This window comes from Eurypyga helias, unplaced genomic scaffold (genome assembly GCF_000690775.1).
Source record: "Eurypyga helias isolate BGI_N326 unplaced genomic scaffold, ASM69077v1 scaffold44027, whole genome shotgun sequence".
NCBI lineage: Eukaryota > Metazoa > Chordata > Aves > Eurypygiformes > Eurypygidae > Eurypyga > Eurypyga helias.
In genome coordinates this window covers 51,883-64,243 of record NW_010261888.1, presented here as the reverse complement: position 1 = coordinate 64,243, position 12,361 = coordinate 51,883, and the positions used below count along the sequence as shown (strand labels likewise).

Genomic DNA, 12,361 nt, shown 5'->3' with positions numbered 1-12,361 from the left:
AGAAGATGAATACACTTATTTCTTTATAGTTTTAGAGACAAATTAAATACATTAACGGTTAATTTAAGGCAGAATTTTTTGTTTCCTTCCCTACCCGGTTATTTAATATATTAAGCAACTTTGCAACATGTTTGGAAGTGCAGCTTTTGCAGTTGCCCTGAATTTGACATACTGTAATTTATTGCTTACCTATCCTTTATACTAATTGATTCGAATCCTTATTTTTTTTAGGTTTTAGGTTTATTTTATTGTGTTTGTTAATAGTTACTACTGTTGTCAACTTCAGGTGAGCTTTGCTATTTCTATAAGTCTGCTAATATACCGCTTTAAAGTGTAGTGTAAAATTTCATAAAGTAATTTGTCTAAACTTATTGGTGACATTTCTAATCTTGCTAGAATCATTAAGTGGAGGGCCTTTTTAAAGATATTCACATATCTACTGAAGTTGTATGCTACCAACTATGTATAAACCATGGGGTTTTTTCACTAACATGGTAACATGTAAATATACTGTGAGTGATTTTAACTTGCTCAGAGTAGTATCAGCACACCATTCTGCAAACTTGATTTGTTTTTATAAAGTTAGAGTTCTGAATAATTTGTATTTTCTGAAAACATTGACACACTTGAAGTTTGCTCTTCAGAACATAGTTTGTTTTTTTTTTCTTTTTTCACAGGCGGTTTGAATTCTTTGTTAGTAATTTTCAGTTACAAAATTAAGTCTTGTGAATGCTTTTTCCCTAGACAGTGATGCAGATTTAATTTATAAGTCTGAGAAACTTTATTTCATATTTTTTCTTTTGGTGAGTTCAATTGTCATTATTTCATTACATACCTGTAGTTAGTAACCTCAGATCAACATTGTGTAATGTATCAGTAATATAAAAATGGAAAGCATAACAGCTTCAAAATACTTTATTTGAAAATAACTTTTGAAGTTTAAAAAATATTTCCATTTTGTTGCCTTGAGTAAAAAACAATTTTGAGACATTGATGAATGTAGCTGGAACCACTCAGTTTAAACAACAGGGTGGACAGCCTGGTTTTCTTTCCTACCTCCAGCAACCATTCATTAGATTAGTGTGGTCTGGGTCCTTTACAGTGTCTAATCCAAGTTCCAACTCTGTACAGTGCACTCTCTTTTTCCTCCTTTGCTTTCTCAGCCACCATCAGTGCAGCTGAGAAGCTGATTTCACTGCCTTCATTGAAAACCCACTAAATCAATGGAGATCCCTTTGTTGACTCTGCATGATTAGAATCAGCTTCTGCTTTTTTTATTTTGTCATTTTTGTCTCAGCTTATCTATTGAAAAGGTGTGATTAATATGAGGTGTTACGAATATTCAGAAAAGAAAGTAAAAAAGTGTGGGGAAATGCACAGAATGGATGCCCAAGAATAAAGTGTGGTGATCCTTGCTGTTTCCTTCCATTTTTCTTGCTGCTTTGTTTTTCCACTTCCCTTAGCCTTCTCTGGCTCATCTTTGGTTTTCCCTGTTCCTGTTTCTCTTCCCACTCCAGGAGGTCTTAAATGGACATCAAATTCATACTGTCTATTTACTTCCATTTACGAAATGAATTTAACCCCTGAATTAATTTTGGTGAATTTAACTAGTCCACCAAATCTTTTACTGTCTGAGGAAGACTTTGTCAGTGAGAGTCCTTTTTTCTTCATTAGAATAATCACTTAATATCTGATTCCTTCACATGAAGTCATCCTGCTGTTGAGGAGCTGGTGTTGGATTTTAAGGAGAAGAAGAGGTTTTTGGGGGGAGCTGTCCTGCTAGAAGGAAGAAATGGGTGGAAACTAATATACTGTGAACATTGAGCCAAACTTTTTAATTCACTATCAGGAAAAAATTATAATTCTGCTGTTGATTAGAATATCTGAGAGAGATGGTTCATGCTAAGATACACCGGAGAGTGAAACTGGCTGCAGAGGTTTGTTTTTCCATGACATGGTGTTGTTTCAGTTTCCTCATGACATGCTGTTGTTTCAGTTTCCTCATGGTGATTATTTACCACTGTTTAGTGATCTTGGTTTTGTCAGGCTTCAGTGATTACTCAACTCTCCAGCTCAGTTCAAAAGTTTATTCCCTCCAGGTTTCCAGGTTTTGCATAAGTCTGACAAGTTGAGTTCCATTCTTTTATAGACACAGCTCTTAAACGCTGCACTGCCTCTACCACTAGACAGCTGGGCCATACTGTACAACAGATCATAAAGTTAAACAACCCACAAACCCAACTCTTACAGAAAGAAAGAATGGCATTTAACATTAAAAGCACAGGGAGGTTTAATCTTCTGGTTTTAGAACTGAAACAGTTTTGGGACATATAGGCTGGAGTTAGCATTCCTATTGATTCTGAAAAAGGTACTGTCAGTTTTGGAAAAATACTGCTAGTATTTCCATTTCTTGTGCTCAGCAAAGTGTCTCTTAAAATAGTAACTGGAGTTTTCTGGAACAAGCCCACAATTTGGAGGATTGTTAAATTAATCTGTAGGAAAGTCTATTCTTATGGATGGCAATGAAATAATAAATTTAAGTTTATTTTGAGATGTCTTTAGAAACAAATGTTGAAAGCCAGGCACATAAAAGTGCAACTCAAAGGCATGAGGATATTGACCTTCATTGCAGTGCTTTAGTTACCTGAACTCATAGCCTGAAACTGCCTGGTTGTGTTCTGCTCTCTTGCGCTTATATTTGAATGTTAATGTGGCTGCTACTAACTGCTGGCTATGAAATTATCATTGATTTGTGAAGGGTACAGTCTTTCAGTAAATATAGTGGAGATAACCAAAATAAAAACTTCTTTGACTCAAAAAATTGTACTAGAATTACTTAGATTTGAAGTCATTTGACTCCAAAGCAACTAAACCCAACTCTTTATAGGTAATCTTAACCATTGTTATTTCTTAACATTTACAGTTGTAAAACAACCTTACATCGATCCAGAATCAATCACTCAGACATTTGTCTTTGCACGCAATGTACAATTGTCTTTGTACACGCTTTGGGCTTTGTATTGCTTGTATATTGACTTCTCTGCATATTGTTGTTAAGTCTTCATAGTCACACTGAATGGTGAAATAAAGTAATGAATGAAATAATCTCAAGTATTTCAAACAATGATGTTTTTGTAATTCTTCTGTTCAGCTATAATCCTCTGATGATCATGGAGCCGTATTTTGCTGGATTTAAGCATGTGCAGCAGAACTACGAAGTCACTCTTGAACTCGCGAGTGAGGAGAGTCAAAAAACCAGAAATGCACAGAATTCTAGGACGGGGTCATACGGTGTCAGTATTAGAGTCCAAGGAATTGATGGACATCCTTACATAGTACTGAACAACACGGAAGGATGTTTGTCAGAAAATCCTCCTCCTTCTGGAACAGAACAGCAGGTCATTTCTCAGACTGTAAGCAAGCCAGCCACAGACTCCAATACAGTGTTTAAGTTGGAGGACAAAACCAGTGAACACACAGTGTTTCCTGGAACACAGCACATGCAACCCTGTATGCTTAAAAGCCTAAGGATAACCGATCTGGATGAGGAGGAAAATGGAGTATCCGATTTTAAAGATGGAACAATGAAATCCTCCAATTTGTTGAACTTCCAAAGACATCCTGAACTTTTACAGCCTTATGATCCCCAAAAAAATAACTTGAACTTGGATAATTACCAATCTTCTGTGGGCAGTAAACCTAAATGTTTTGCAGATGAAGAGAATACTGACACAAAGCGTTGGGTTTCCTCGTCTAAAGTAGTGTCCCTACAAAAAACAAACACGTGTCTTACAGAGCCACCCAAAGCAAATTCAAAGAAGATGCATTTGAACAGGTCAGTAGAAGACAAAAATAAGCAGTTGCTGGATTGTCCCAATAGCACAATCGGCCCCAACAAAGGGTGTGTTTCAGAATCGTTTTCATCTGCGGGAGGATCCCCATGTGTTAGTCCCACTGCTTATCCAGAGACAAAAAAACCTAGACCAGATGTTCTTCCCTTCCACAGGCAAGATTCAGCTGGGCCAGTATTGGATGGCTCACGAAGATCATCCTCCTCATCAGCTACTCCCACTTCTGCCAATTCCTTATACAGATTCTTACTTGATGACCAAGAGTATGCTATCTATGCAGACAATGTTAATCGGCATGAAAACAGAAGGTACATCCCATTTTTGCCTGGAACTGGTCGTGATATCGACACTGGTTCGCTCCCAGGAGTAGATCAGCTGATTGAAAAGTTTGATAAGAAAGTTGATCCTCACAGAAGAGGTAGGTCAGGCAAAAGGAATAGAATTCATCCAGATGATCGTAAAAGATCAAGAAGCGTTGATAGTGCCTTGTCATTAGGGCTCGACACAAATTCGGATTACTTAGGTGAATTCAGTAAAAGCTTGGGTAAGTCAACTGAGCACTTGCTGAGACCATCTAAAGTTTGCCTTCACAAGCAGTTACCCAGAGATCAAAAGTCACCTTCCAAAGAGATGAAGATTTCTGCTCGAAGTATTGGAAAACTGCACATACCTGATAAAGATACTCAGAACAGCAATTTCAGTTCTTTGCAATGTCATAAACAAAATGGAGCTGATACTGAGAGCTTGGTGTTCAGGTCATCTACACTCCCTGGGCAGAATAAGAGAGAGGAAGTTAAAACAGTAACTTCTACTTTATTGTTACCAAACCGAATCACAATTCCACCTGATTCAGGAACCAAGAAGATTTCTGTGAAAACATTCTCATCCGTCCCAAATATACAGGTAACTTTGAATTTACTCTTTGTGTTTTGCACTCCAGCATACTCAAACTGTTACATTACTAAATGCATATTTTCTTGCTTTTCATTAGAACAAACTCCCATCACACGTACTTCCAAATGGGATAGCAGAATTGTTCTGGAGAAATGTAAATGCAAAAATTATTTCTATAGTTGCAGGTACAGAAAACCTGGTTTGTAAAACAGCTTATTCTTGTGTGGGTGAAGGAAGATGGTGGGGCTGAAGAGGATTGTTGGAGATGAAGTTAAGATGGTTCTTAGCATTCTGCTTCTGTGCGTTTGTGCTTGAAATACACGTAACTCCATGCAGAATTATGTTTTGTTTCTTTTCGTGTGGAGTACACTTTCTTCTTGGAATAAGCCAAAACTCCAGTGGATCTTTGTGAACTTCAGGACTGTAATACATACATTTATTCATAAAAGAGTAGAATGCAGAGCTTCAATTCTACAGATTGTATTTACAACCCTTATAGGATTATATTTTTTGACATTTTTATCTTACCATTTTAGGCAACTCCTGATCTCTTAAAAGGCCAGCAAGATCTTGCACAGCAAACGAATGAGGAGACTGCTAAACAGATACTTTACAATTACCTTAAGGAAGGGTTAGTAAACATAGTTAAATTCTGGAGAGAAAACTGTATTTTCTCAGTATTTATTTTCTGTTACATTTAAAATGTGAAACTGTAAACTCAAAGCTAAAACTAAATGAAATGTCTGTTTCCTAATTCTGTATCTCAGCTATGTCCTTTAAGGCATTCTGTTTCTCAAAACACCCAGACAATAAGGATTTACATAAGGTTTTTTATAGGATTTGATGAAACGTACTTGAAATTTGTGAATCAGAATATGTTTTGTCTTCTAAATACTTCTGGAGTTAATCTGATATGGAAGTTGATGAAGAATTCAAATCATACTTCATAGGAGTTTAAGATTGTGGATTATTTTTAAACAACACCAAAGTGTTACCTTTTAAGGTTTGACAAAAGCTGTCTTGTTGCTCTGCATTTAATCCTTTGTCCACCTGTGACTCTTTTACTTGGTATTTTCTAATGATAACTTAATGCGAGATGAAGAAAGGAGAAATGAATGAAAATATACATAATGCACTTAAATTTCTTTGCATTCCTGATGTAGCAGGTTCTGGGAGCTGTTGAAGTGTTATTTTATGGTGCAGTAGTCAGGACATGAAAAACCTAGTACTGATTTTAACTTCAGTATGCTTGAATAATATACATGCTGAATACCTGTCTTTCCACAGGTATGCTCTTGTAGAAGAGAGTTGTTTCCTTGTAGGTTGTGGGTTTTTTTAGAAGACATTTGGGGTGTAAATTTTTAACAGCCTCTCTTTGAAGGATTTAATGAAATCATTGTTAAGGTAATTTCTGGCTAGTTCATAGTAGATTTTTTTTTTTTATGGTGGTGATTTTCAATAGTTAGGACACTGAATTTGGTCTGATGTTAACAATACGGTACCTTTGATCATATTGTTGCTGTCTTGTACTGCCTGTGTTTCAGAAGTGCTGATAATGATGATGCGACAAAGAGAAAAGTCAACTTGGTTTTTGAGAAAATTCAGACTTTAAAGTCAAGAGCTGCCTCAAAGACACAGGTAGACAGTTTTTTAAGTTGTTTTGGATACAGTGTTCAAACAGAGCTTTAAAAATTTGAATTCTCTTGCTGACTTCAGTTAGATTATTCTTTTAGTCCTTCTGTAGTGTAGCTTAATGTTAGTCATGCACTGAGGTCACTTCCGGGAAATCTGGTTGTTAACAAAAAATAATATAAAGAACCCTACCATGACAGCTTCTACATTTTAGAAGGAAACATGCATGAATTCAGCATGAACATCAAAATGTTGTTGGATGGAAGAAAAAGCTACCGTACATAGCTTTAAAAAATAATAGTGGAGCATCTTCTCATTGTAGTGATGTAGCTGGGTGTCTAAGTGGAGAGAGTGTTTTAATTTGTAATTTAGAAAAGCAGTAATCTAGGATACTGCTTTAAAGCCATATTACAGTAATAGTGTTTGACAGTCTGCCTCCTGAAAAGTTTTGGTGTCCTGCTGTGTGGTGCACTGTTTTTTTCAGTTCTAAAGCCAAGTGAAGAAATGCTCAGTTGTTGCAGTGATGGCATGAAGGATTACTTTTGATGATTATTTTATCCTGGGCTATAATTGGTCAAAATGAAAATACAAAACACAAATTACCAAAAAGCAGTGTTTGAAAATCTGTCTTGATGTATGAACATGAATCCCTTTGATGTCCATTTTGCGTAATTTGTGATACCTTGGTCAAATTTGGCCCCAAGTACTCATGATTTAATTCATATGTTGCCTAATTTGATTTTTTTTTTACATTTGTGTATTTTCTGTATTATTGGCAACATGCCTTGAGCAATTACCAGCAACGTTACGAAAATCAAATCATGGTTCCTTTGAAAATGTTAGCTTGGCTTGACCCCTTTGAAAAGTCCCTGGTGAGCTCAGGCAGTTGATGCTATACTTTATTAGTCTTGCTTTTCGCTTTTCTGTAGATTTTAAAAAACAATCGTCAAAGAACATCTTGGCTTTGTGGCAATAAACATCTCTATTTAATTGTAGGCTTCGGAATCTTCGGCTGAAGTAAAAGCATTGGTGGAACAAAAAGCAGAACTTGAAAGGAAAGTGGAAGAATTGGAGAAAAAACTGGATCTAGAAATTAGGGTATGGCATGGCACTTTGTTATAAAGCTTTTGACTATTTCAGATACACTTTCCTTATTAAGGGTCAACTGATCAACCAGCTGAATCTTTTTCGCTTCTTGTTCTTTCTAATCCAGATATACCTGTGCTTTTACACAAGACACTTTATTTTGAGTGTAGTTGCTCATAGCATAGTTGCTTTTTTTAAGAATTCTCTTTCTTGGTATATGAGGAGGAGTTTGGAGCAGTGAATAAAAATGTTAGGCACATGCACATAAAATTTCTAGGTATCTCTGGAGGTAAATGTTAATTTGTTGACTGCGGTGAGACAGGCACAGAGTGAGACAAACTGTATTACTCATGCAGTTGGTGTTTATTAATTACAGCATTATTTTTGCAGTGCTGAATTCCAAGTAACTAAGTACAGCCATGCTTTGAAGACATGAGAAGGAAGGACAGCTTGGCTTCTTTCAGTTTGCATTTTGAGTCTTTGATAAGAATCAGTATACTTGTAAATGCTTAGTACTGAGGAGACTTCTCACGTTTCTAATAGATATTGAAAAGCAGTGCTTTTTGTGTTTTAATAAAAGTTCCAAGCTTTAAAGATTCATAAATTAATAAACACTTCTACAAGTGAAAATATCAAAGTCTTGAAATGGCTTCTTTTATATAATAAAAAAGAGCCTTTAATATATTTATGCTTAGTCTATTATCTTGCTTAACTTTTGGTGCAAAATTCAGAATCAGCAGAATTCCAAAGAAGAGAGAGATGCTACACGAGCAAGCCTGAAAGATCTTCAGTTGCAACTTGATGAAAGTATATCTGAAAAAGAAGCCTTAAAAAAACAGCTGGAAGAAAGTGAGCAGGAACTCAGGCAAAACCTAGAGGAGTGAGTTGATTCTAGAAAAGTTATTTATTGGAATTTGTACCTTTTCTTAAACCTTTTGGGTTAAAAGTATTTGTGTCTTCAGAAATCTGTTAATGGAATTGGACAGAGTGATATTTGTAGGAGATGTTTCCTCCCTTTAAAAAAGAGATAGAATAACTGGAAGGAAAAGAAAGATTGCTGAATTTGTAGTCTTTCTCTTAGTGCAAATTGCTTTTAATATTTCATGATCATGATATATATAGTTCAGGTCTTTAAAATATGGAAACACTTGAGTGCTTTAGTCAAGAATATAGTACCAGGTTTAAAATAAAACAGAACTTTCCACTTAAATATATTCGTAAGAGTTCTCTTTTTAACCCCTCTGACATTTACTTTTTGTGCCTCATTATATCCCATTCCCTTGTGGGGAACATGGGAATAAATACTTACATATTTTCAGTACTTGAAAAAACAAATTAATTTTTCTACAAATTAAAAAATCCTCTCTGATTTTTCCTGATGAGGCTTTTTCAAGTGAAGATGGAGCAGGAAAAACACCAGACGGAGATCAGAGATCTTCAAGACCAGCTCTCTGAGATGCACGATGAACTGGATAACGCAAAACATACTGATGAAGGGGAGAAAGAGGTTCTGATTGAGGTTAGTTATGAAGTACCAGAAGAAAGATGAAAAAATCAGAAGAATCGCATAAAAAGCGGGAACTAAGATACAGGTAGAAGAAATGCCTTAGCTTTTCGTATTCTGTCAATCCAAAACACGATACCGTTACTAGGTGACCTAAGAAAGCATGTTATAACTACATTAACACTCAAAGGAATAAAATGCTTAAGTACCATAGTTATCCATTATTACCAGGTAATCATCTCAGTCAGTGATAACAATTAGGTAGGATTTTGGGTCAAAACAGGGAAGATCAGTTTAAAGAAGGTGTACCTATTAGCAGAGCCAGCTGAGATTAAACTGAGAAAATTAAAAGAACTTGCCAAAGCAGTCTCTAAATTATTGACTCTCTATTAATGGGACCAGGGAGAGAAGGGATAGAGTCTGAAGAGGAACAAGAGTTACGAGTTTTTGGTCACCTTGGGATGAAAGAGGAATTATCTCTAGCCTTGTTTAAAGCAACACACTCATGATGAAATAGAGAACATCGCTCATTTAATTCGTTAGTAAGGGTGTGTAAGTGTATCAGTGCATAATGGTTCGAGAGGAAGATTAGAACCCAGAATTATCTTAATACTTTGTAGAAGCAAAACAACTAACCTCTCTAATACTAGTGAAAAGAGCTATCTTAAGAAATAGAAGCTAAATGTTAAAAGGCAAAACGGGGCAAAAGCGTAGACAATAGATTACAGGAATATTCAAGATGTTTGTATGCAAGAGGTGCTAAGTAGAATGACTACGTTGTTTTGTGTAGGTGAGATTTGATTACTCTCAAATTACGGCCTTAAATCTCAGGCACTGCAGTTGAAAATTGTACAAAAGTAGGGAAATACCTGGAATGATGGTGATAGTACTGAAAAACATTACCTATTCAGAAGGACTTTGAATGGAAGAGTGAGGGAAGAGTCAAAAGCACATCTTATAATGTTGTTGTAAAGGAGAGAGATATCAATTTTTCTGTGTTTTGGGTAGAGTAAGAAATAAGAGACCTAGCTGCAGAAATTTAAAGTAAGTATTGGAAAGTATTTGCTATCAGTATGGATAATTAAACAGTGGAACATGACTATCTGGAATGGTAGCAGAAACCCTTTCATTATACGCTTTTAAGGACAGCGTAGATGATGTGTGTGAGGAATGGTTTAGATGTACTGATCCTGCTTCAGCCGATTTTTACCTTACTATAGAAGCTGCAAAATATATGTTGGTCATATGAAATGAAGTTGGCCTTGGGGCACTTATACTTAGATGCTTTCCTTCTCTGAAACACAAACAGAACATCCATTGGAGCTATTTGCCATGCAATGGTGTTTAATTTTGTTCTTTAGGAGCTGATGCAAATGAAGCAGGATCTGCAAGAAGTATTAATAGCAAAAGATCAACAAGAAGAGATTTTGAGGAAAAGAGAGCGAGAGCTTACAGCTTTAAAAGGAGCACTAAAAGAAGAAGTGTCTAGCCATGACATGGAGATGGATAAACTTAAAGAGCAACACGATAAAGAATTGCTTACTCTACAGCAGAACCTGGAGAAAGCAACAGAGGTGAAATAAGTGATTACAATTAATCTCTACAGGGAAAAATTACACCTCTCACACATGTCCTATACTAGATGCTTTCAGATACTAGCATTTTCCTAGCAAAGTAAATAGGTAAAGATTTGGGCTAGGACATTCATAGCTGCTTATAAGAAGTTTTATTTCGTACACTTACGTAATGTTTTGATTGTTTGTCGCTGAAGTTGTGGCCCTTTCTTCAAGCAGTTTGCTTCATTGCAAACTTAAGAGAGGGAATAGATGGAAATACAGTATGGAGGACCATTTGCTTCTCTTGGGTTAAACGGAATCACTGAAACATTGATTTTTCAGTGTTTCAGTGTTTTCACTGAAACTGTTTCACTGTTTCAGTGTTTCAGTGTTTTCACTGAAACTGTTTCACTGTTTCAGTGTTTCAGTGTTTTCACTGAAACTGTTTCAGATTTTTCAGTGTATGCACTGGAGAGTGCAGTGTGGTTTGCCCGTGATGCTGTTGAAACTACAGTTTTGGATATCTAGCAGTTCCTGCAGTTCTTTGTGGCCCATTGTTCCTACCTTCATCTCCTTGTGTCATGTTCTATTCCCTGGTTCCATTGTCTCACCTTGTCCTTTCAATTGTTTACTACTGGGAAGGTTTTTTTATTTATTTTGTGTCCTTTTCATTTATTGAACTTATCTTATTTACTGAATGGTCAAATGAGTGCCAGCATGAGGGAAACCGCAGGGAATGGGTGTCTGGAAGCAGACAGGAGGAAAACAGAATTGAATTAATTGCCTCTTCCAGCATCAGTAGGAAGTCTTTGTGAGGGTGAGTATAGGAACAGTTTTCAGATGTGCATATCTGTTACTGTTTCCAAAATACATCCATTGTGAAGTTATCTCTGCAGAGACACCAGCTAGGAATTTATTGAGGGATTTTTTTGTAAGGGAACAGTTCTCATAAAATGTTGAGCATTATTTTTACAATGAGAGTTATTTATGTTTCTTCAAATCCCCTTCCCTTGTTTTATTTCTGACTTATATTAGGAAATTAGATTCTAAAGGCAAACTCTGCTTGACCAATGTAAGGCAAAATTGTAGGCCTAGTTTTCTGCTTAGAAATGTCCATGCTAATTTATATCTTTTACCCCCACCTTGTTGACGTTAGGTGAGTTAAAGTTATCCTACCGGTTGTGGTCGAAAGGTTAATTTTAATTCAGTTCTACATCGTGTTTGAAACTTGAAAGAAGTTTCCAAAGCTTTATGCTTTATGAGCAAAATAGGAGCCCATATGAAAGATGCTGGATGGATACTGAATGACTGAATTCTGATAGAAGAGTATTCTTTTAAAGGATTGCTTTTAAATGTGCAGTTTCCTTCAGTGGTTAGAAAAATCTATATACACTGATTTGTTTATGCAGTCTAGGACTTGTACTTGAGTTTGCTTGGCTTTGCTTAAATGTTTTGTTTCTCAATCTACATCATCATGAAGATATTTGACTCATCTGAGCTGCTTGAACTGAATTAATTTTCTTCTTTGAGAGAAAAGTAGAACATTTAAATTATATCTTTTATTATACAGTAATTGTAGTGACAGCTTAACCTCAGTGAACCATCTTTCAAAGTTACTGCATGGTAATTTACTGTATTTCAATTATGGAACTGTAATTACAAGTGACAAGAAATGAAAGAGTAGTCTGTTTGGCATAACAAATACACAGTCTGGGAAATGGCTCCATGACTGGGTTGCAGTGGCTTATAGATAGTCATAAATAGCATTTATTTACTTGCATGACATAGTCTGTCTAATAGTAAATTTAATAAGATGTTAAAAATGAAATTTAATTAAT

General features: G+C 35.8%; 1 protein-coding gene across 1 annotated transcript in view; it reads left to right on the top strand.

The window, feature by feature from the left end:
- The first annotated feature begins 3,164 nt into the window (after positions 1 to 3,164).
- CGNL1 (cingulin-like 1) overlaps positions 3,165 to 12,361 on the top strand; it is a 39,828-nt gene continuing 30,631 nt past the window's right edge. The window contains exons 1-7 of the mRNA XM_010155525.1: positions 3,165 to 4,754; positions 5,282 to 5,376; positions 6,290 to 6,383; positions 7,374 to 7,475; positions 8,195 to 8,343; positions 8,847 to 8,982; positions 10,329 to 10,541. Coding sequence (XP_010153827.1) covers positions 3,165 to 4,754; positions 5,282 to 5,376; positions 6,290 to 6,383; positions 7,374 to 7,475; positions 8,195 to 8,343; positions 8,847 to 8,982; positions 10,329 to 10,541 — 2,379 coding nt within the window. The remainder of the gene's footprint in view (positions 4,755 to 5,281; positions 5,377 to 6,289; positions 6,384 to 7,373; positions 7,476 to 8,194; positions 8,344 to 8,846; positions 8,983 to 10,328; positions 10,542 to 12,361) is intronic.